Source organism: Bubalus bubalis, chromosome 6 (assembly GCF_019923935.1).
Source record: "Bubalus bubalis isolate 160015118507 breed Murrah chromosome 6, NDDB_SH_1, whole genome shotgun sequence".
Lineage (NCBI taxonomy): Eukaryota > Metazoa > Chordata > Mammalia > Artiodactyla > Bovidae > Bubalus > Bubalus bubalis.
This window is the reverse complement of record NC_059162.1, coordinates 597,266-622,729: the sequence shown is the minus strand read 5'-3', so window position 1 is coordinate 622,729 and position 25,464 is coordinate 597,266. Positions and strand designations below refer to the sequence as shown.

At 39.6% G+C, this 25,464-nt stretch overlaps 1 protein-coding gene across 3 annotated transcripts in view; it reads left to right on the top strand.

The window, feature by feature from the left end:
• The first annotated feature begins 8,620 nt into the window (after positions 1–8,620).
• The window catches only part of TIPRL (TOR signaling pathway regulator), a 65,172-nt gene continuing 48,328 nt past the window's right edge, over positions 8,621–25,464 (top strand). Inside the window, exons 1-4 of one of the 3 annotated variants that reach the window (XM_006051636.4) lie at positions 8,714–8,865; positions 16,793–16,912; positions 17,630–17,809; positions 18,556–18,655. In XM_006051636.4, the coding sequence (XP_006051698.1) occupies positions 16,899–16,912; positions 17,630–17,809; positions 18,556–18,655 (294 nt within the window). In that variant the 5' untranslated portion in view covers positions 8,714–8,865; positions 16,793–16,898. Of the gene's footprint in view, positions 8,866–16,792; positions 16,913–17,629; positions 17,810–18,555; positions 18,656–25,464 lie in introns of all 3 variants that reach the window. The other 2 variants (XM_044944072.2, XM_006051635.4) reach the window with 2 other exon arrangements.

The following is a 25,464-nucleotide window of genomic DNA, read 5'->3' as shown; positions in this document are numbered from 1 at the left end:
TTCCATGGTGATCCAGTGGTTAAGAACCCACCGTGCAATGTAGGAGATGTGGCTTTGATCCCTGGTCAGGAAACTAAAATCCCACACGCCATAGAGCAACCAAACCTGTGCTGCAGCTACTGAGCATGTGCGCTCCAGAGCTCTGCACCACAACTAGGGTCTATGTGCTGCAGTGAAAGATGCCCCATGCTGCAGCTAAGACCCAATGCAGCCAAATACGTTCATTAAAAAAAACTATAATGAGGTACTACCTCAGACTGGTCAGAATGGACATCATAAAATGTCTACAAATAACAAATGCTGGGGAGGCTGTGTAGAAAAGGGAACGCTTCTACACTGTTGGGAATGTAAATTGGTGCAGCCAGAATGGAAAACAATATGGAGGTTCCTTAAAAAACTAAAAATAGAGTTGCCATATGATCCAGCAATTCCACTCCTGGGCATAAATGTGGAGAAAACTATAATTCGAAAAGATACATGCACCTGTGTGTTCACAGTAACACTAGTCACAATAGCCAAGACATGGAAGCAACTAAATATCCATTGACAGAGAAATGGATAAAAAAGACGTGGTAAAAATGTACAATGAATACTACTCAATCATAAAAAGAATGAAATAATGCCATTTGCAAGAACATAGATGGACCTAGAGATTATCATACTAAGTGAAGTAAGTCAGAAAGAGAAAGACAAATGCCATTTGATATCACTTCTATGTGGACTTTGTGGGAGAAGGTGAGGGTGGGATGATTTGAAGGAATAGCATTGAAACATGTATATTACCATATGTGAAACAGATCACCAGTCCAGGTTCGATGCATGAAACTGGGCCCTCAAAGCCACTGCACTGGACAACCCAGAGGGATGCGATGGGGAGGGAGGTGGGAGGGGGTTCAGGATGGGGGACACTGGTACAACTGTGGCTGATTCATGTCAATGTATGGCAAAAACCACCACCACATTGTAAAGTAATTAGCCTCCTGCTTGTTTGTTCAGTAGGGTGACTAAAACCCGAACTGAGCCATGACTGAGGATGACAGAACTAGAGATAGAGATTTTTCGTGGTTTAATGTAGAAGAAAACCAAAGATACAGAGTGATAAGAATGTTGGAGTGAGTTTCTCACATGTCACCTGCTCATCCACCTCCTAATTATGTCCCCTGGGAAGACTAGCAGATGTGTTTTTTTTTACCAAGAACTGCAATGGTGAAGAGAACCCCCATCCTTGGAAAGTGCTCTGATGGTTGACCTCTGTACTTTAGAGATGGATGTGGAAGATGTTTCATTTAAATAGACTCCCTGATTTCTATAGGGGTGTTGCTAAGTCACTTTAGTCGTGTCCGACTCTGTGCGACCCCATAGACAGGAGCCCACCAGGCTCCCCCGTCCCCGGAATTCTCCAGGTAAGAACACTGGAGTGGGTTGCCATTTCCTTCTCCAATGCATGAAAGTGAAAAGTGAAAGTGAAGTCGCTCAGTCGTGTCTGACCCTCAGCGACCCCATGGACTGCAGCCTTCCAGGCTTCTCCATCCATGGGATTTTCCAGGCAAGAGTACTGGAGTGGGGTGCCATTGCCTTCTCCTATAGGGGTGTAGGGATGTCCAAGATAGGAAAAGCCAAATAGGTGCACTTAATTGACAGAGGCAATGTGAATATGATAAGTACAATAGGCAATGAAGACATTGCCTCTTTTGTACCCTTCATTGCCTACTGTACTTATCAAGTCATCAGAATGAACTGATCCACAGATCTTGGGCAGGGACAGATGATGATGGGTCCCTAGGTCAGGTGGTCCACTGGAGAAGGGAATGGCAAACCACTTCAGCATTCTTGCCTTGAGAACCCCATGAACAGTATGAAATATGAAATATGATACTGAAAGATGAAGCTCTCAGGTTGGTAGGTGTCCAATAAGCTACTCGAGAAGAGTGGAGAAGTAGCTCCAGAAGAAATAAAGAGGTTGAGCTACAGAAGGAGTAAAGAGGCTGAGCTACAGAAGGAGCAAAGAGGCCGAGTCAAAGTGGAAGCAACTCCCAGTTGTTTCGTGGTGGAAGTAAAGTCCGATGCTGTAAAAAGTAATACTGCACAGGAAACTGGAATGTTAGGTCCATGAGTTAAGGTATCTTGGAAATGGTCAAACAGGAGATGGCAAGAGTGGATGTCGACATTTTAGGAATCAGTGAACTAAAATGGAGAGAAATGGGCAAATTTAATTCAGATGACCATCATATCTACTACTATGGGCAAGAATCCCTTAGAAGAAATGGAGTAACCCTCAGAGTCAACAGAAGAGTGAAATGCAGTACTTGGGTGCATTCTCAAAAAAGAGAATGATCTCTGTTCATTTCTAAGGCAAACCATTCAATATCACAGTATTCCAAGTCAATGCCCCAGCCGGTAATGCCAAAGAAGCTGAAGTTGAATGTTTCTATGAAGATCTACAAGATCTTCTAGAATTAACACCAAAAAGATGTTCTTTTCATCATAGGAGATTAGAGTACAAAAGTAGGAAGTCAAGAGATACCTGGAGTAACAGGCAAGATTTGCCTTCAGTACAAAATGAAGCAGTACAAAGGCTAATAGAGGTTTGCCAGGAGAATACACTGATTATAGCAAACACCCTCTTCCAACAACACAAGAGAAGACTCTACACATGGACATTACCACATGGTCAATACTGAAATCAGATTGATTATATTCTTTGTAGTTGAAGATAGAAAAGCACTATACAGTCAGCAAAAACAAGACCTGGAGCTGACTGTGGCTCAGATCATGAAGTCCTTATTACAAATTCAGACTTAAATTGAAGAAAGTAGGGAAAACCCCAAGGCCATTCATATATAACCTAAATCAAATCTCTTATACAGTGGAAGTGACAAGTAGATTCAAGGGATTAGATCTGATAGAGTGCTTGAAGAACTATGGACACTGTATAGGAGGCAGTGATCAAAACCATCCCCAAGAAGAAGAAAGGCAATATGGTTATCAGAGGAGGCCTTACAAACAGCTAAAAAAGAAGACAGGTAAAAGGCAAAGGAGAAGAGGAAAGATATACCCATCTAAATGCAGAGTTCCAGAGACTAGCAAGGAGAGATAAGAAAGGATTTTTAAGTGAACAATGCAAATAAATAGAAGAAAATAACAGAATGGGAAAGACTAGAGATCTTCTCAAGAAAATCAGAGATACCAAGGGGACATTTCAAGCAAAGGGGGGTACAATAAAGAACAGAAACAGTATGGACCTCATAGAAACAGAAGATATTAAGAAGAGGTGGCAAGAATACACAGAACTGTACAAAAAAGATATTAATGACCTGAATAACCACAATGGTGTGATCACTTACCTAGAGCCACATATCCAGGAGTGTGAAGTCAAGTGGGCTTTAGGAACCATCACTATGAACAAAGCTAGTGGAGGTGATGGAATTCCAGCTGAGCTATTTCAAAACCTAAAAGATGATGCTGTTAAAGTGCTGCACTCAACATGCCAGCAAATTTGGAAAACACAGCAGTGGCCACAGGACTGGAAAAGGTCAGTTTTCATTCCAATCCCAAAGAAGGGCAATGCCAAAGAATATTCAAACTACTGCACAATTGCACTCATCTCACACGCTAGCGAAGTAATGCTCAAAATTCTCCAAGCCATGCTTCAACAGTACTTGAACTGTGAACTTCCAGATGTTCAAGCTGGATTTAGAAAAGGCAGAGGAACTGGAGTCAAATTGCCAGTATCCCCTGGATCATGGAAAAAGCAAGAGAGTTCCAGAAAAACATCTGTTTCTGCTTTATTGACTACACCAAAGCCTTTGACTGCGTGGATCACAACAAACTGTGGAAAAATTTTTCAAGAGATGGGAATACCAGACCACCCTACCTGCCTCCTGAGAAATCTGTAGGCAGCAACAGTTAGAACTGGACATGGAACAACAGACTAGTTCCAAATCGGGAAAGGAGTACATCAAGGCTGCATATTGTCACCCTGCTTATTTAACTTATATGCAGAGTATGTCACATGAAATGCTGGGCTGGATTAAGCACAAGATGGAATTAAGATTGCCAGGAGAAATATCAATAACCTCATATTCGCAGATGATACCACCCTTATGGCAGAAAGCAAGGAAGAACTAAAGAGCCTCTTGATGAAAGTGAAAGAGGAGAGTAAAAAAGTTGGCTTAAAATGCAACATTCAGAAAACTAAGATCATGGCATCCACTTCCATCACTTCATGGCAAATAGATGGGGAAACAATGGAGACAGTGACAGACTTTATTATTTTGGGCTCCAAAATTGCTGCAGATGGTGACTGCAGTCATGAAATTAAGACACTTGCTCCTTGGAAGAAAAGTTATGACCAACCTAAACAACATATTAAAAAGCAGAGACATTACTTTGTCAACAAAGGCCTGTCTAGTCAAAGCTATGGTTTGTCCAGTAGTTATGTATGGATGTGAGAGCTGGACTATAAAAAAAGCTGAGTGCTGAAAAATAGACGCTGTTGAACTGTGGTGCTGGAGAAGAATCTTGAGAGTCCTTTGGACTACAAGGAGATCAAATCAGTCAATCCTAAAGGAAATCAGTCCTGAATATTCATTGGAAGGACTGATGCAGAAGCTGAAACTCCAATACTTTGGCCACCTGAAATGAAGAACTGACTCACCTGAAAAGACCCTGATGCTGGAAAAGTTTGAAGGTGGGAGGAGAAGGGGATGACAGAGGATGAGATGGTTGGATGGCATCACCAACTCGAAGGACATGAGTTTGAGTAAGCTCTGGGAGTCAGCAATGGACAGGGAAGCCTGGCATGCTGCAGTCCTTGGAGTCGCCAAAAGTCAAACATGACTGAGTGACTGATAGACAATGCCTTAGCATGTGTCACAGAGAACAAAGTTCCTTGAAGCTGGGGAATGCCATAGCTTACTCATATTTTTCATTGTAATATCTTTCTCCCAGTACTGTGCTTCAGATCCAAGAAATATAAATATTCATTGAAAAAATAAGCAGATAGGTGAATGAATGGAAAGGTGGACAATATAAGTAAATGGATGAATGAAAGAGAAGAAAGCTGTTTTTAAATAAGAGCAGCCATGAGGAAAGGGGAATATGCTTGTTGCATGGTGATCCATAGGGGAAGACCAACTTCAAATAATATAAGTAACAAGGAAGTAGATTTTACTTCAAACAAACGGCTCAGTGGTTAAGAAGCCACCTGCAATGCAGGAGACATGAGTTTGATCGATTTTTGGGTAGGGAAGATCCCTTGGAGAAAGAAATGGCAATCTACCCCAGTATTCTTGCCTGGGAAATCCCATGGACAGAGGAGCCTGGCAGGCTACAGTCCATGGAGTCACAAAAGAGATGGATACCACTTAGCGACTGAACAACAACAGCAACAAGCTCTAAACGATAGAGCTTCATAAATGGTACAGGCTATTTAGAGACAATGAGCCTCTGCTTAACAAAACTTTTTGTTTTTGTTTTTTAAAGACATATACATTTGATAAGCTTTTGATAAGCTTGCCAAGAGAGAACATGATCTAGCTTACAAATTATCTATGTGGTGGAGAACTTACTTGCCTCTCTGGACTCTTCCCAGTTTCCTTTTACTCCAGTCACACTGGCCTTCTTGCTCTTCCTAAAATGTGACAAGTCCCTTGCCTCCTCTAGACCTGAATACCTGATGCTTGGAATGTTCTGTCAGATTTTCTCATGGATCTTCTTTATTATCAGCAAGTCTATGCTTGAATGTTACCTCCATCGATAGGGTTCTTCTGATCACTTCATCTACATAGTCTCCCCACCTCCCAAACACACACACACAAACACACACATACATGCATTTCCACTTAATTCGCTCAACATTCTGCACAGAATTTATCCATATCTGAAATTATAAATTTTGTATTTACTTATTACCTGTCTTTTCTTTTTCCATTAGAACTCCAAGATGAAAGAGATGTTGCCTTTTTTATCCACTGCTGTGTCCTTGTACCTAAAACTTTCTGGCATCATAATAGGTGCCCAAAAATGTTTGTGGAATGAGTTAATTTCTATAATAACCAGTTGATTGTTCTCAGAACTGAATCTTGATAAACTTGTAGATGATTTGATTTGGTGACTCTAACATACTTTGTCAATTTGGTTGAAAATAAATCCACCCTCCCCATCATCCCCATCAAGTCCCAGGAATTATTCCATCCTAAGAACCAGCTTTATAAAGTAGACAGTTGTTGCATGATGGCTCTGGCTGTCTTTGGTTTTTGGCCTAGCTATTTAGCATGTGGGATTTTAGTTCCTCAACCAGGGATCAAATCCATGCACACTGTATTGGGAGAATGGAGTGTTAACCACTGGACCACCAGGGAAGTCTTGCATGATGGTTCTTGAATAGACACTGAAAAACACCCTGTTAATGCCTAAATATCTCTTTTCCTAATGTGTGAGTGCTTGATATTGTACTTTTAAAGATTCATTTTCTTATATCCTCAAAGAATTTTAAAGTCCCCTAACACATTTCTGAATTGGAGGCCATCGAGATAATTGGTTTAATTTTTAAATTTTAGATTTAAATTAACATACCCTTCTAATAAAAAATCTTCATCATATCTTTTCTAGGAAAATTTTGGAAGGGAATAAATGTTTTAGGATAACAGGTGGAAAACCACTGACTCAGCTTTGGATAGGGTGGTCTGGTACTTCTCTATCAAGGCTACCTCAAAGCCAGCTCATAGAAAATGATATAAAAATCACTTATACTAAGATGTAAATGACCAATTAAGCCAATCAATGGCCTGTTGCCATATTGAAAAGCAATTAAAATTTTAGATAAAATGTGACAGATGGATAACATATTTTGAGGGGCAGTGAGTCTTTCCGTGAATCACTGAAATCATATCTTAGAATTCCATTGTCAATCTCTGTTGTAAGTAAGGGGGTGAGTGCTGTTTTGTAATAAAATAAACCCTTGGCAAGTAGCAGGTGCTCAAATTTTGACATTTGGATTAATGAATTAACAGTGGTAACTGAAGTGAGAGAAGTTGACAAATCAACATGTTGGCTCAAAGAAAGAAGTGATTAAATCCAGCTCCAGGGTTCAGAAAAATCCTTTTGAAGGAGATGTATCATTCCAAGGATGATCATTCCAATCTAGCGAAAAGCACAGGTGTTGGGGCTGCTGGGAGGAGGGCAAGACGGATTCCATCTTGAAGACTGTCAACCATCTTAAGGCAGGATGTGAACTGGGCTTGAACCCTGTTTACCATCATTGAAGAAAAACCAGGAAACCCCTTCCTCACAGACAGCAAACAAAGATTGGAAGGAAAGATCAGGTTGTCTCAGTTGGATTAATGATAGTGCCTGCACTTGCATCTTGTAATTGTTAATTCTTCCACACCTGCATGTTGTAAAACTAATTACTAATATGTATCCAGTCATGTGGGGGGTGGGTATAAAATCAAGTCCTCCGAAATCATTTGGGTTCTTGTTGGGAACCGATTCCCCTTGGACATGCTGGTGTAATAAACTGTACTCCACTGTTTTGAGTGTTCTCTGAGGTGTGTTTGTGACTTTGGATTCTACAATACAGGGACTGGGGAATCTATACTTTAAGAAAAGTTCCAGGTTGACTCTGAGGTGGGACAGGTTTGAGTATAACAGTTTCAAGCATATAGAACAGTAAGAGTAAGGTCTCAGTAGTAGGGAGGAGGGCAGGTGAGTAGACCTGAGAGGAGTTGCTGGAAATGAAGCCGGAAAGAAAGATTTGGGAGATCCTCTAACATAAAAGCATATCATTTTGAGGCAGCTGAAACCAAATCATTAGTTAAGTGGTTTACCAAGGATTGGGCTTCCCTGGCGGCTCAGGGGTAAAGAATCCACCTGCAAAGCAGCAGACGAGGGTTCAATCCCTGGGTCAGGAAGATCCCTTGAAGGAAATGGCAACCCACTCCAGTATTCTTGCCTGGGAAATCTCATGGACAGAGGAGCCAGGCAGGCTACATACACTCTATAGGGTCCTAAAAGAGTGGGACAACACTTAGCGACTAAACAACAATTGCCAAGCATGCACAGAACAGCATTGCAACGGTGGATGTAGCACCAGATCTCCAGTGTTATTTCCACTGTAACAGAAGCTTAGGTAATAGCTAGACCAGGACAGTCTTGAAATGTCTGAAGGATAAAATTTTTGATAAAAGTCTTAGTCAATAGTAGGTAAAGGTCCACTTGTCTTGCCGCACTTGATGCTGAACCTCCTAAACTCTAAGTGATTTTAAAACTTTGTCCTCAACGGAAAACTATTGGGCATTTCCTCTACACCAATTCAGTAACACGCAAGGTAGTTCACTGCTTTGCAAGGTCTACAGGGATCACGTCGGATTCTCCAAACTGGGCTTCCCCCGAAGGGGCCAAGATGATGTCATCCAATGATGTGCACGCCCCTAACCACTTCCCCTGCTGCCTAAGCCTCGCCCCTCGGCATTTTCTCCCCACCTTTTTCAGGTGCGTCGTGACGTAAGACGTGGGTCACCCAACCTCGGCAACTGGTCCCGGAAGCAAAAAGTCGAGGGACGGAGAAGGAGGCGGAAAGGAGGGCTTGCGTCCGTGTCGCCGGCAGGGGGCGGGGTGGGGCGGGGCCGGGCATGGTAACGGCTCGGAAGTCTAGGCTGCTGGGCTGGAGGGAGGAGGAGGGACCGGTATCTGCCGCCGCTACCGCTGCCGCCGGTGCTCCAACCTGTTCCGTGTGGCCCACGCTGGCCTTGCCGCGGCCATGATGATCCACGGCTTCCAGAGTAGCCACCAGGACTTCTCCTTCGGGCCCTGGAAGCTAACGGCATCCAAGACCCACATCATGAAGTCGGCGGATGTGGAGAAGTGAGGCTCTAGGGCTGGGATCGGGGTGCGGGCCTTGGAGCTCGGCCTGGGCGGGAGGCAGAGCGAGGCCTGCGAAGCCCCAGCCCTCCTCTAGGGCGGAGGCTCGTGTCCCTCTGGACGGGACCTTTGAATTGAGAACACCAGGAAATATTCCTGTCACCACTTCCTGTCCTTCGGTTCGGGTTCGCCAGGCTCTGGCTTCGTGAAACAGTCACTCCGCCGGGGTTTGAGTAGAGTATGACTGTTCTGGTGGACTGCCCCCTCCCGTAGGTCTCTACCTGCCAAAGCCGGCGCCACCTTTAGACTATTTCTGGGTGGCTGTGATCTGTTTTCTTGAGGGTTAATAACGGGGGTGGTATATATGCTTGGTTTTTAACATGTCAGGTGCCATGCCAGGCGCTTGAGATACAGAAGATGAAAGCCTCTTCCTCGAGGAATTCACAGTCTTGTGAAAGAAATAGACAGTTGTACAGTGTGAATTGATAGAGGTGTACCTGCAGGGTTATTTGGGATTTTTTTTTTTTTTGAGGAGGGGAACAAGGCATCCAGGAAATTGAGATGCCTGAAATGGATCTTACTAAAGACGGTGGGATGGGGTGGGGCTGGGCTCGTGTGTAGCGCCACAGGGCCAGTGAGAGTGACAACCGTGATGCATTGTGATGCCCGAGCCGAATCTTGACAAGGTATGGGGAGGTCCAGGGGGACGTGCAAAGCCAGGGGAGTCAGAGAGAGTGGAAGGCATGAAGAACAGTTCCTGTGTGATTAGAGGATGAGGTATTAGAAGGGAAGAACTGCAGTGAGAAGCCAGTGGCAGATAGGCTCCTGAGCAGCGAAGATACCACGGAGAGAACTTTTATGCCAGGCTAAGGAGTTTTGTTGGATTTTATCTGACTACCAGCAGGTGTTATTTTATACTAAGGGACGACATTATCAGATGTACACTCTGAAGGATCTGAACAAAGAATCTGAACATGATGTGGCGGTTGAATTGGAGGGCTGCAGGGCCGGGGAAAGAGATCAGTTAGAAGGGTAGAGAGGATAGGAGAAGGAAATGGCAACCCACTCCAGTATTCTTGCCTGGAAAAGTCCATGGACAGAGGAGCCTGGCTGGCTGCAGTCCATGGGGTTACATGACTGAGCATGTGTGCATGAGGGTGGAGGGTCACGGGTTGGTAGCAATAAACTGGTAGAACTAAAAAAAAAAAAAAAAAAAAAAAAAAAGAAGGGTAGAGAGGAGAGGAGAGGTTTTAGAGATTAAGTGATTTGATGGTCACTTAATAGGAGGAGTAAGGGTAAAAGGAAGAATCTAAAAAGAAAATTCAAAAAAAAAAAAAAAAAAAGGAAGAATCTATACCCTTGGCAAGATTTCTGGCTTGGGTTATGGAAAGTTTTGCCATTGGATATGGTGAGAAATACAGGAGGAAGAGCAGTTGGGGGCAGGTGTTGGATGGAGGATGAGTTTAGTTTGTTGAAAGATGAATTGAGTGTAGTTTATAAAGTGGAGATGTCTTAGGCACTTATCTTGGAGCTTAAAAAAGATGATTTATTTATGGGTTTATGTTTGGGAATCATCAGTTGGTACCTGGAGGCTTGAGAGTGCATTAAGATTGTCTAGAAATCATCCAGAAGAAAAGAAAAAGGTCATGAGGTGAAACTCTAGGGAGCAATGACAGATTTAGGCAGAGGAAAGTGACCAGAAGAGAGTTTGAAAGGATGTTTAGTATCATAATTAGTAAAAAGGTAACTTTCTTGCAGAGTCACTAAGAAAAATTTTGTTTCATCCCACCACAGGTTGAGTTATTCTCTGAGTTTTCCTCTGTGTATAACTTTCTGCTACATATTGCGCCATGTATATATAATTGTGGTATATATTCAGCTCAGTGCTGGTGCAAATCTAATTGTGATTTCGGATTGTGAATTTTAAATCGTCGTAACTAGGCTCAAGCACATCTTTATTAATCAAAATAGGAACCATTACAGTCATCACATTTTTACCTATGAGAAATGTTTGTTTATTTCTGTAGTTGAAAAATCTGTGCTTTGGGATTCAGCAGTGAACTCTTGGTAGCATTTTCTGCCTCCTACTTGCTGTGGAAGCATTTTCCCTGCAAAAAGTTGAGATGCTTGGAGAGGTGGTCGTCAGTTGATGAGAGGTCAGGTGAATATGGAGGATGAGGCAACACTTGGTAGCCCAATTCATTCAACTTTTGAAGCATTGGTTGTGCAACCTGCAGTCAGGTGTTGCTGTGGAGAAGAATTGGGTCCTTTGTGTTGACCAGGGCTAGCTGCACCCTTTGCAATTTTCAGTGTACCTCATCAGTTTGCTGAGCATACATCTCAGATGTAATGGTTTCCCCCAGATTCAGAAAGCTGCAGTGGATCGGACCAGCAGCAGACCACCAAACAGTGACTGTAACCTTTTTTTTCTGATGCATGTTTGGCTTTGAGAAGTGCTCTGGACAACCACTGAGCTGATTGTCGCTGGTTATTGTATATTAATATTTAAGTGAATTAGGAAAATTTTGAATTAATAATGGCTCAGACGGTAAAGAATCTGCCTGCAGTAAGAGACCCGGGTTCGATCTCTGGGTTGGGAAGATCCCCTGGAGATGGAAATGGTAACCCACTCCAGTATTTTTGCCTGGAGAATTCCATGGACAGAGGAACCTGGTGGGTTACAGTCCACGAGGTCACAAAGAGTCAGACACAACTGAGCAACTAACGCTTTCACTTTTCTTTGAATTAGTGAAATTTCCTTTAATGAATTAAGGCATCTTAATCCTATAAAGGCTTCCTGTCTTCTTGGCCTTATAAATTTGTTGTTCAGTTGCTCAGTGAATCTGACTCTTTGTGACCCCCATGGACTGCAGCATGCCAGGCTTCCCTGTCCTTCACTAACTCCCAGAGTTTGCTCAAACTTGTCTCCATTGAGTCAGTGATGCCATCCAACCATCTTGTTCTCTTTCGTCCTCTTCTCCTCCTGCCCTCAATCTTTCCCAGCATCAGGGTCTTTTCCAGTGAGTAGGTTCTTTGCGTCAGGTGGCCAAAGTATTGGAGCTTCAGCTTCAGCATCAGTCCTTCTAATGAATATTCAGGATTGATTTCCTTTAGGATTGATTGGTTTGATCTCCTTGAAGTCCAAGGGTCTCTCGAGAGTCTTCTCCAGCACCATAGTTCAAAAGCATCAATTCTTTGGTGCTCAGCCTTCTTTATGGTCCAACTCTCACATCCAGACATGACTACTGGAAAAACCATAGCTTTGACTAGACGGACCTTTGTTGGCAAAGTGATGTCTCTGCTTTTTAATGTGCTGTCTAGACTTGTCATAGCTTTTCTTCGAAGGAGCAAGTGTCTTTTAATTTCCTGGCTTCAGTCACCATTTGCAGTGATTTTGGAGTCCAGGAAAATAAAGTCTGTCATTGTTTCCATTGTTTCCCCATCTATTTGCCATGAAGTGATGGGACTGGATGCCATAATCTTAGTTTTTTGAATGTTGAGTTTTAAGCAGCTTTTTCACTCTCCCTTTTCACCTTCATCAAGAGGCTCTTTAGTTCCTTTTTGCTTTCTGCCATCAGGGTGGTGTCATCTGCCTATATGAGGTTATTGATATTTCTCCTGGCAATCTTGATTCAGGCAATGAGCTTCATCCAGCCTGGCATTTTTCATAATATACTCTACATATAAATTTAGAAGCAGGGGCTTCCCTGGTGGCTCAGTTGGTAAAGAATCCACCTGCGATGTGGGAGACCCTGGGTTTGATCCCTGGGTTGGGAACTCCAATATTCTGACCTGGAGAATTCCATGGACTGCAAAGAGTCAGAGACAACTGAGCGACTTTGACTAGCATTAACTAGCACTAAGCAGGGTGACAATATACAGCCTTGACGTACTCCTTTCCTGATTTTGAGCCAGTCTGTTGTTCCATGTTGGGTTCTAACTGTTGCTTCTTGACCTGCATTCAGGTTTCTCAGGAGGCAGGTAAGGTGGTCTGGTATTCCCAACTCTTGAAGAGTTTTCCAGTTTGTTGTGATCCACACAGTCAAAGGCTTTAGCATAGTCAATGAAGCAGATGTTTTTCTGGAATTCCCTTGCTTTCTCTGTGATCCAGTGGATGTTGGCAATTTGATGTCTGGTTCCTCTGCCTTTTCTAAATCCAACTTACACATCTGGAAATTCTTGGTTCATGTACTATTGAAACCTAGCTTGGAGGATTTTGAGCATTCGCTAGCATGTGAAATGAATGAAGTTGTATGGTAGTTTGAACATTCTTTGGCATTGCCCTTCTTTGGGACTGGAATGAAAACTGACCTTTTCCAGTCCTGTGGCCACTGCTGACTTTTCTTTGACCTTATAAATAGGCATGCTGCTGCTAAGTCACTTCAGTCATGTCCGACTCTGTGCGACCCCATAGTCTATGCCCACCAGGCTCCGCTGTCCCTGGGATTACCTGTATGTTACAAAGAGTAAAATTTGCCATTAAAAATGGGGTTAAAATACTCTGTTTGGCCTGTATTCAAGATACTCTGAATTTAGGATGTTTGAAGAAATGTAAGTTATTGGCAGGTATTCTTTTAACATATATATAACTGGAGTATTTTAGAGGACTACCAGATTTTTTCAGATATGTTGGGAAAATCCACAGAATCACATCTTATATTAGTTTATATTTCATATGCACTTTGCAGTGGTTGCAGCCTATTTATATCTAATCTTTTTATGAAATGTTTATTCTGATTATAATCCATCCTATTTAGTCTTTTACATATTTAATATTTTCTTTTTTTAAAAATTTTGTTTTATTGTGGTAAAAACACTTAATATGAATTCTACCCTCCTGACAAATTCATAAATTTAGAATGCATTATTATTGGCTATAGGGACAGTGTTGTACAGCAGATCTCTAGAAGTTATTCATCTTGCTTGCCTGAAATTTTACATCTATTGATTAGCAACCTGTTTTTCCCTTCCTCCAACCCTTGGCAACTACCATTTCACTCTTTGATTATGAATAAGTGGAATCATGTAGTGTCTGTCTTTCTATGACTGATTGTTTTACTTAGCATAATGTTCTTAGGTTCATACATGCCATCACAGATTGCAGAGCTTCCTGCTTTTAAAGGCTGCATAATATTCAATTGTATATATAAACCATATTTTCTTTTCTCTCTTTTTTTAAAATAATATTTTCGCTGTCTGTCATGTCTATGGCATTTGCATGGGAGTATTGATCTCTCTAGTATTTGTTATTTTCTATTTCCTAATAACAAAAGAATAAATTTTACTTAAATTTATGATGAAAATTAATGGTATTAGGTATCACCCTAAAGATGTGCAACTTAAAATGTTAGATCACTGATGTGTGCTTATATACAGAAACACAGAGATCTGATGAATATACAGTGAGCCTGATTTTTTTCCTTACTGTTGTATCATAAGCATTTTTCAACATTATTATATTCTCCTTTTAAATATTTTTTAATGATTCTGTAATGTTTTATCATTTGGATAGACAGTTGTTTGTGTGCTCAGTCTCTTGGTCATGTCTGTCTTGTGACTCCCTGGACTGTAACCTGCCAGGCTCCTCTGTTCAAGGAATTTTCCAGGCAAGAATATTGGAGCGGGTTGCCATTTCTACCCCAGGGGAATCTTCCTGACCCAGGGATCAAACCCGTGTCTCTTACATGTTCTGCATTGGCATGTGGATTCTTTACCACTGCACCATCTGGGAAGCCCAGACAACAGTTTACATAACTATTTATTTCCTTATCATTAGATTGTTTCTTTACTATTATAAATGAGATGATTATGAGTATTAATGTATGTAGTTTTTTTCTTCCCTGCACTGGGGATTATTTCTTTATTACAGATTTCCCAAAGCTGATATTTTGAGTCAAAGAATATAAATTTGATTAAATTCTTGGTGCTTTTTTCTTAATTTTTGCCCCAGGGTGGAATGTAAATTGACATAGTTCTTCTGAAAATCTAAGCAAGCAAGTGCTGGTTTCCCTCAGTGGGTGTATTTGCTTTTTTCATTATCACCTTTTAAAGCTTGCAACAAGTTGAGAATTTTACTGGCAAAGGTGTTTTCCTATAAGAAACAGCAGTTTTAATTTTTTAGTGTTTTTTTCTTTGTTTCATAGCCAAAATTAATATAATTGTTATATGAGAACAGAAAATTCAGCAGAGAGAGATAGGAAGCCTACAGAAACATGGGGCTGTGGTACATTAACTTCTGTTCTGGGCAGTCATGGTAAAATTAGAACCCATCTTCAGTCTTAAAAGTGGTGAGGCTTTGATGATCCAGGAATGAAATGCTCTTTCTACTATCAATATTTTTTACATTTAAAGTTTAAATAATTTGTTTATGCATAGTTTTTACAATATTTGATTGGTATGTCTAATTGGGAATAGATTTAAAACAACTGGAAAGAGGATAATTGTGGTCTTGGGATATGCATAGATCTTTGTTAGCTTTATGTAAAAATACATTCTGTAATATATTGTTTCACCTTACCTAACCTGTATAGCTATATAGCTTTCAAAAATCTGGAAGTCTTAAAAAAGGAAAAAAAAAAGAAAACCTGATCTGCTAAAGTAGCTGTCGTAGACCACTTGCACTAAAATCCTGTGCTTTGTTCAGGATCCACTAGAACTTCATTCAAAGCATTTTTAAACTTTGGACTCTGTTGCATACTTTATAACTGTATTAGAAATGTAAGGAAGGAGAAAAGATCCCTACAGTCTCTTTGCCCTAATAAATGAATTATTATTTTTCCTGTTCTCTTTTTATTCATTATGCAGTTTAAAGACGTGTGATTGTTTGCTTTTTCCAGCCTTTGATAGGTTAAAACAAAATAAAAAGGGATCAGGGTGTTTCAGGGGCAGATACCTACATTCTAGAGAAGCTAGAGGTATAAACCCTTGAACTTGAGGACCTTGTCTTAACAAGTTTGTTAAATATGATGATCTTTGATCAGTAGGAAAAGATGAAATAACATTTTAAAGTTTTTGTTTGTGAACAAAGTACATAATACTTTTTGAAAATTTTCTGAAAGCAATAAAATTAAAAAATTGATATAAAAGATAATTAGAAAATTGCTTCCATGGAGCCTCTGTGTTAGTTATGCTTTCAGGTTGCAAGGAAAAGAGAATCCCTGCCCCACCCCTCAGCCCCCTTCCCATCCCTGTTCACCTCGGTTGCCTTGAGTGATGAGAATTTAATAGTACATGAAGAAATAATTAAACACAGGATTTAGCTCAGAAAATGAACAGTTCTTATGACCAAAACAACTATAGATGTTTTTAATCTTATTATCCTTATTTTTCAGTTTCTCCTTTGCTCTGTCTGCTTCTCTGGCTGTTAACTTAAAATGTTCACTCTCCCCTCCTCACTACCTCATGGTTCTGTGTCATGCCATATCTCTTGGTTTGTGCTTTATTTAACTGTCATCCAAACTTATGAAAAGAGGGATCAGAATAAATTTAATTGGCCATTATTCAATCCAGCATGACTGTATTGGGCAGAGTTCTCAGGCTACAATTCAGGGGTTCCTGCCAGCCCATAGATAATTGCCCTTGTTTGAGAAGCTGAACTTTCATCCCTAAACTGAAAGTCCTGTTTGTAACTGAGGTGATAGGGTTATAAGGCATGGTAACCTATACATAAGGGGCTTCCCTGGTGGCTCAATGGTAAAGGATCCACCTACCAATGCAAGAGACACAGATTCAATCTCTGGGTCAGAAAGATCCCCTGGAGAAGGAAATGGCAACCCACTCCAGTATTCTCGTCTGGGAAATGCCAGAGACAGAGGACTCTGGTAGGCAAAAGAGTCAGACATAACAACTAAACAACAACAACAAAAAACCTATACATAGAGTTACTTTTTCCAGAAGTAACTAGTAGCCACTTGAAAAATCTTTAAAACAGGGCTTACAAACTCAGCTTTCTAAAAAGTCAAGGGGACTGGTGAACCAACAAGCTCATACCCCACGTAAAGAGAGAAGCCTCTACTCTGTTCCAGCCAGTTGGTGTCATGTGGAAATACAGGTGCAGTATTGGCCAAATCTTCCTTTTTATTTTCCAAAGAGAAACCAAAAGTCCAGATTTCTCAAAAATCTCTCAGTTTTTATTGGCAACTCAATAATTTCGCCAGTTAATTCAAATATTAAAAAAGTATTCTGTGTAGACTAGTCGTAACATATCTGTGAGTTAATAATTTGTGATCTTGGCCTCATAGTAGGTCTAATATAACTTTCTTGTGTAATAAGACTAGCCAGGTGAGGTCCAAGTTTTTATAAAGCAGTCCATTATAATGGAAAGAGGCCTAGTTTTACCACTTACTAGCTCTGTGATTTCAGTTAGCTACTTAAGTTCTCTGAGCCTTTCTTAGCTCACAGGGTAGTTTTGAGGCTCAGATTCAATCATCTCAGACTTGTCTTTGATCATCCTACCTTAAATGGTACCCCTGTATTGCTCTGCTTCAATTTTCGTGTATCACTTATTACTAGCTGACATTATATTCTGTATTTTTTGTATATTTGTTTATTACTTATTATTTAGCCCACTACCTAGTACAGGGCCAAAAAGGTATACACAAAGACAATGGATGATGAAAGCATTTATAGACTTCACAACTATATCATCTTATTAAAACATATATTATTTAACTCATTTAGGAGTAGAAGGTATTCTGTGGAGCTCAAAAGGAAACAAGAGTGCCAACAGTGATATAAAATAATCCTTCTGACTTTTGATTATGCATAGGTTAGCTGATGAATTGCATATGCCATCTCTCCCCGAAATGATGTTTGGAGACAATGTTTTAAGAATCCAGCATGGCTCTGGCTTTGGAATTGAGTTCAATGCTACAGATGCATTAAGATGTGTGAACAACTACCAAGGAATGCTTAAAGTAGCCTGTGCTGAAGAGTGGCAGGAAAGCAGGTGAGAACCTGGGCAGTTAGGGATTGAAATAGAAAAGAGTTGAAAAAGTATTCAGTGGTGATATTTTATTAGAATGAAGGGCTAGTATTATTATTAAATTTGATAGTTGAATCATTCTAGAGTTCATTTTTCTCATTGATAAAAGAGATTAATTACCCCCTTTTTAGTACTTCTTGAGTTAAAAATTGAATGATAGTTGAGGTGAGCTATGGAAGGTTTAGTTTTTTGAGCTTTCAGTGTTCTTTAGTGAAGACACAGTACGCTGTACTTTAATGTTCCTGTTTTTGAAGAAAAATGTTTGCTTATGATTTGCATTGAAAATCTAAGGAGCATTGAAATCAAGAAAAAGGAAAAATGTATTTTATTTCGTAATCGAGAGTTATTTATTTTGTTCCTGTTATGTATTAGGTTCTTTGAAAAAAATATAAACCTTTAAAACCATGTCCTTAGGCAGTGTACAGATTAATTGGGGAGACTACATTATCAATTCATGACAGGTTAAATAACAATACATGTACAGAAAAGCTAAGAAAGATCTTATATTAGTGAATTTTGACAAGTATATGTGTTTATTAATAGGATACTTTATATTATGTATAGAATGTAATTTGGTGTGATGCATGAATACTACAGTCCATGGGGTCACAAAAGAGTTGGACATGACTTAGCAGCTAAACAACAAAATGAATACAGATGTTCTATATTCTACTTCACTGAATCTGATCCTTCTCATTTTGGTATTTGAGGACGGAGGGTGAACACTCTAAAGAGGTTATTAAACCGTATGATTGGACCTATACAACGGATTATAAGGGAACATTACTTGGAGAATCACTTAAGTTAAAGGTAAATCTTATTTTTTGCTTTTATGAATCATTGATTGCTTTGGATAGTCTCAATGTTAAAGCTTCCTAGTAATGGGTTATTTTATGCTGCTACTTTCATCCTACTTACTTTGTATTGTGGGAGGCTTTAGAACCTATTGTGAGGGAATTTTGCTCATTGATTATTAGCACAAAATAAAAGAAGGCCATAGTGGAACAATTTTTATTAAAAATATGGTTGTAGTAGTTGGTGGATTGCCTTAATGTTATTATGTAATATCAAGAAGCATTAAAATGTATTGTCCTTGGTGTACTGTATTAGGTGTTTTAGACAAACCCTGCTTGCTAGTAGCTTGCAGTTTTACAGATAAAAGGATATGTGGGCAGGGAGGAATTTTGGTCAGACAACTGGGATTATTTTTCTGTCTGCACTATGTGTGAATCAGGTATGACTTTAGGCGAGTTATTTAATCTGTCTGATTCTATTTTATAAGTAAATTGGATAAACAGAAATATCTACCTTATAGCAGAATTTTGATATAAAATTATCTGTGGGAGTTTTCAGTGAATTCTAAAACTCTGTATTGATTTTAAACTGCATCTGTACAAGACCTGCTTAAGAAGAGATTCACTTCATGGTAAATGACACTAGGAATGTGGAACCGGCAGGCCTCGTATTGGGAGCTTAGCTACATAGAGTCATGGATACAGCAGAGTACAGACAAATAATCCCTCCACTATCTAATGGGGGATGAAGGTTATTCTAGTCTGTTAATACTTTATAGATTAATAGTCCCTCTTTTCATTCCTGATTGAAAAACTTTTCAAAGTATGTAGACCATTTGCTTTTTCATTGCAGAAAGTGAGGAAATGAGAATTTGTTTTCCCTTATGCAATAATACTGATGACTTTCTTTGTGGGAGACAGGAGTGTGAGAGTAGTAGGAGGTGAAAGGCATATGCCCAGTGCTCTTCATTGGCACTTCAGCCTGTCATCTGATTTGTCCTAAGGTGTTGCTGACAAATGTCAGTGTGATCAACCACTCATTAGTGGTCAGGAGCTGAGGCTTTGGCAGACCTTAGTTCAAATCTCAGCACCAGTACTTAACAGCTTGGAAAAGCAATTTAATCTTTGCTAAGACTTTGGGCTTCCCTGATAGCTCAATTGGTAAAGGATCCGCCTGCAATGCAGGAGACCCCAGTTTGATTTTTGAGTCAGGAAGATCCGCTGGAGAAGGGATAGGTTACCCACTCCAGTATTCTTGGGCTTCCGTTGTGGCTCAGCTGGTAAAGAATCTGCCTGTGATGTGGGAGACCTGGGTTCCCTCCCTGGGTTGGGAAGATCCAGTATTCTGGCCTGGAGAATTCCAGGAGATCACAAAGAGTTGGACACGACTGAGCACCTTTCATTTTCACTTTCAAGCCTTTGGTAAACTAAGGATAATATCAGTTGTGATGTAGTAAAGAATATATGTATTAACTGTTTATAGCACAGTGTCTGTTAACACAATAAGATCTTAATAGCAGCTGCTATTATTATAGTATCATATTTCAAATGTCAAGTTAATATTATTGAAATACCAAAAATAAAAGTAGATACATTATCTAAATAGTATTTATCTCTTGCTTTATGATCTAAATAGAGTTGATAAATGTGTTCCTTTGTTGCCTTAAAAAATAGTGACTATTTTCCAGGTAAAATTGTTAGGACTTTGTTGCTTAACTCTCAAAATAATCTTTTTAGATAGGCATTATTCTCATTTTGTAGATGAAGAAATGGGTTCAAGATCTTTAAGTGTGTATCTCTTAGTAAGGTAACACTGATGCTAGAGCTTATTGTTAAGCACATTTGTTACATGTGGAAGATCACTTTCATAGGAACGTATTTTACATTTAACTTTCTTTTAATACCTAAGGATTTTTTGACCTATAATATATATATATTTGACCTGTAATATTATTTGAGATGTTTAATTATTTAATTCTTCAGCTGCTCCTCAGAACACTTATTCAGAAGCCCTAGTGTATATAGGAAGTGTATGCTAGTGTAGGAGAAGGTATTTTATATGTATAGTAAGAGTATCAGAGAATGAGGCATTAGAATGAAGCCTTTCCTTTGCCCTTAAATTTTTGCTTTTTAGTTGCTGGTGGCTTCTGGTGTGTGTGTATATTTAATGTTTTCTCACTCTTCAGATTGTTTAACCCATTACCCTCAGTTGTATCATGGTGTAATAGGAGAGAGAGCCAGTCACAGAGTAATACTGACCTTGCTGGATTCATACCCAGCCTTGTCATTTGTTGTCTGGGCTACCATGGGCACTTCTCTCAGATTACGGTATGAGGATATTATGAGAAAACAGGTCAAATGTATACTATGTACCTGGCCCATAGTAACCTATCAACATTTGGCTTTTTTTTTTTTTTCTTTCCTATAAAATAAATGGGCTTCCTTGATAGCTCAGATGGTAAAGAATCTGCCTGCAATGCAGGAGACCCCAGTTTGATTCCTGGGTCAGGAAGATCCACTGGAGAAGGGATGGGCTACCCACTCCAGTATTCTTGGGCTTCCCTTGTGGCTCAGCTGATAAAGAATCCGCCTGCAATGCGGGAGACCTGGGTTTGATTCCTAGGTTGGGAAGATCCCCTGGAGAAGGGAAAGGCTACCGACTCAAGTATTCTGGCCTGGAGAAATCCATGGACTATATAGTCATGGGGTTGCAAGGAGTTGGACATGACTGAGCAACTTTCACTTATTAAATAAATAAATTGGATATACAGGAAGATAGAAGTACAAGGCTGCCTCTTCTATTGATACTGTGTTTTAGGAATAAAACATGCTTAGTGTGCATGCATTTTAAAATTTTTTTTTTTTTTAAAGCACATTGGAACATTTGCCCAGTTATTTTAGTATGATTCAGTATCTTAAATTTTCTTTTTCTTTTTTCCTTTTGGTAAAAATGTATATAACATAAAACTACTATCTTAGTTATTTTCAAGCATATTAATTAGTGTTAAAGTATATTCATGCTGTTGTGCCACCAATCTCCAGAACTTCACCCTCTTTAAAAACTGAAAATCTATACCTATTGAACAGGAACTTCTCCATTTCTTCCTTCTTCAGCACCTGGCAACTGCCATTCTCCTTTCTGTTATTGTGAATTTGACTACTTTAGATACCTCATGTAAGTGGAACCATACATTGCCTTTTTGTGACTGGCTTATGTCACTTAGCATAATGTCCTCAAGGCTTATCCATGTTGTGGCATGTGTCAGACTTCCCATCCTTTTTAGGGCTGGGTAATATTCCATTGCATGTATATACATTTTGTTCTTCCATTCACTTCCTCTTGACTATGGTGAATAGTGCTGCTATGAATATAGGTGTGCAAATATCTCTTCAGAATTCCACTTTCATTTCTTTGAGTGTATACCCAGAAGTGGAATTGCTGGATCACATGGTAATAATTCTATTTTTAATTTTTTGAGGAACCTCTGTACTATTTTCCATAGCAGCTATACCATTTCACATTCTACCAGCAGTGTGTGAGAGGTTTTGATTTGCATTTCCCTAATGACTTGTGATGCTGAGCATCTTTTCATATGCTTTTTGGCCATTTGTATATAATCTTTAATATTTTGAGCTTTAAAAGTAAATTAAGTGGGGGGGCGGGGGTAATGTGCTGACACAAACATTGGAAATGAGTGGAGTTTGTAAGATAAAAGGCAAGAAGAACACATATGAATACTGTATGCTTCTTGATAGTTGTTTACCACAGAAGTGTAGGTTAACAATTCTGATACTGTTTTAGTTTTGCAAGATGAAAAAGTTTTAGAGATCTGTCTGACAAGTGTGAATATAATTAACACTATTGAACTGTACACTTATAAATGATTTACATGGTAGATTTCTTGTTACTCATTTTTTCTCACCAGCAATTAAATAAAGTTAAACACAGTTATCATGTAACCCAGCAATTCCACTCCTAGGTATACCCTCAAGAGAGAAAACTATATATCCACATAAAAACTTGTATGCAAATATTCATAGCTGCATTACTCATAATAGCTAAAATGTGAAAACTACCCAGATGTTCATCATTGGATAAGCAAAACTGGTATATCTAGACAGTGAAATATTATTTAGTCTTGAAAAAGAAACAAAACAGTGATACATACCTTGGAAATGTTATGCCAAGTGAAAGAAGCCAGACACAAAGTTACATGTATATGATTCCAGAAGGATTTGCAAAACAAATCTATAGAAAAAAATTAGAGTAGTGGCTTCCAGGAACTGCGGGAAGTGGGGAATGGAGAGAGACTGCTAGTGGGTATGACAGTTTCTTTTTGGGGTGATAATATGTTCTGGAATTAGGTAATAGTGATGTCTACCCAGTCTTGTGAACGTACTAAAAACCAGTAAATTATAGTATGGGAGTTGTATCTCTTTTTCTTTTTAAAGAAAGAAATCACCATAAAACATAGCAATTTCATGGTATTTCCTAATGGGATGTACATACACACACACACTATTTTCAGTAATTTTTGAAAAGGAAATTTAACATTGGGTTCTTAACATTTGCTATTAAGTAACTTTATATGATAAATATAAAAGTATGTATATCAAGTAATTTCCCTATTATAAACCTTCATCTGATGTGAGAGATAGAGAGACGTTCACTTGAAAGATGTGACCAAGACTTACTTTTCTTGCAAGGTATCAAGAATATTTTTAGCTTGAATATTTGTACATTTTTAAGCCTTCTGAAAATTGTGAAATAACTTAGAAAAGTTCATGAAATATGAAAATACAGTTTAATGTAATCACAGAGTGAAAGAAATAGAAGATTGTCATCACCCCCTGCACCCCCAGCAGGATTTGCCTGATCATAATTCTGTTTGAAAAGTATGTCCTAGTTTCTTTTGATATGTTCAACCTTAATTTTATTTCCTTGAAATAAAACTAGTGTACGTTGTTGTTTATAGCTTGGGCCTCGTTATTTTCAGCATTTAGAGTCTCTAGTGTCTTTTATTGTCTTATTTCTGTTGGTTCTGATTTACGGTGTCTAGACTCCTAATAAATCAGTACCAACAAATCACTGCAGATGGTGACTGCAGCCATGAAGTTAAAAGATGCTTACCCCTTGGAAGAAAAGTTATGACTAACCTAGATAGCATATTGAAGAGCAGAGACATTACTTTGCCAACAAAGGTCGGTCTAGTCAAGGCTACGGTTTTTCCAGTGGTCATGTATGGATGTCATAGTTGGACTGTGAAGAAAGCTGAGCACTGAAGAATTGATGCTTTTGAACTGTGGTGTTGGAGAAGACTCTTGAGAGTCCCTTGGATTGCAAGGAGATCCAACCAGTCCATTCTGAAGGAGATCAGCCCTGGGATTTCTTTGGAGGGAATGATGCTAAAGCTGAAACTCCAGTACTTTGGCCACCTCATGTGAAGAGTTGACTCATTGGAAAACACTCTGATGCTGGGAGGAATTGGGGGCAGGAGGAGAAGGGGACGACAGAGGATGAGATGGCTGGATGGCATCACTGACTCGATGGACGTGAGTCTGAGTGAACTCCAGAAGTTGGTGATGGACAGGGAGGCCTGGCGTGCTGCGATTCATGGGATCGCAAAGAGTGGGACACGACTGAGTGGCTGAACTGAACTGACTCCTAATATACCTTATTTTCTTTGAATCCTAGGATGATGATATTTTCCTCCACAGAGGATTTTTGTTTATTTCTCATAAGCTACTAAGGACATTCATAGTCAAGGCCATAGGTCTGCAATCTGTTTATGTAAAGGATCAGATAGTAAATATTACAGGCTTTGAGGACCATAGAGTTATGTTGCAGTTACTCAGCTGTGCTGTTGTAGTTGAAAGCAGCCATAGACAATATGCAAACAAGTAGGCACAGCTGTGTTTCAACAAATGTTTTTTATGGACATGGAAATTTGAATTTCATATAGTTTTTTATTCATGAAATATTAAAAAAAGTTTTGCCCACAGTCATTTGAAAAAATGTGAAAATGATTCTTAGCTTGCATTCATACAAAACTAAGTGGCAAACCACAATGGCCTGGAAGTCTTAGTTTGCTAACCTTTTATATGGGATCAGAGCTTGAGGTTTCAGTTCAGTTCACTTCAGTTACTCAGTTGTGTCCAGCTCTTTGTGACCTCATGGACTGAAACACACCAGGCCTCCCTGTCCATCACCAACTCCCAGAGCTTGCTCAAACCCATGTCCATCGAGTCGGTGATGCCATCCAGCCATCTCATCCTCTGTTGTCCCCTTCTCCTCCTGCTCTCAGTCTTTCCCAGCATCAGAGTCTTCCAATGAGTCAGTTCTTCACATCAGGTGGCCAAAGTATTGGAGTTTCAGCTTCAGCATCAGTCCTTCCAATGAATATCCAGGACTGATTTCCTTTAGGATGGACTGGTTTGATCTTCTTGCAGTCCAAGGGACTCTGAAGAGTCTTCTTCAACACTACAGTTCAAAAGCATCAATTCTTCGGCACTCAACTTTCTTTATAGTCCAACTCTCACATCCATACATGACTACTGTAAAAACCATAGCTTTGAGTATATGGACCTTTGTTGGCAAAGTGATGTCTCTGCTTTTTAATGTTCTGTCTAGGTTGGTCATAGCTTTTCTTTCAATGAGTAAGCATCTTTTAATTTCATGGCGGCAGTCACCATCTGCAGTGATTTTGGAGCCCCCAAAAATAAAGTCTCTCATGTTTCCACTGTTTCCCTTTCTACTTGCCATAAAGTGATAGGACTGGATGCCGTGATCTTAGTTTTCTAAATGTTGTTTTAAGCCAACTTTTT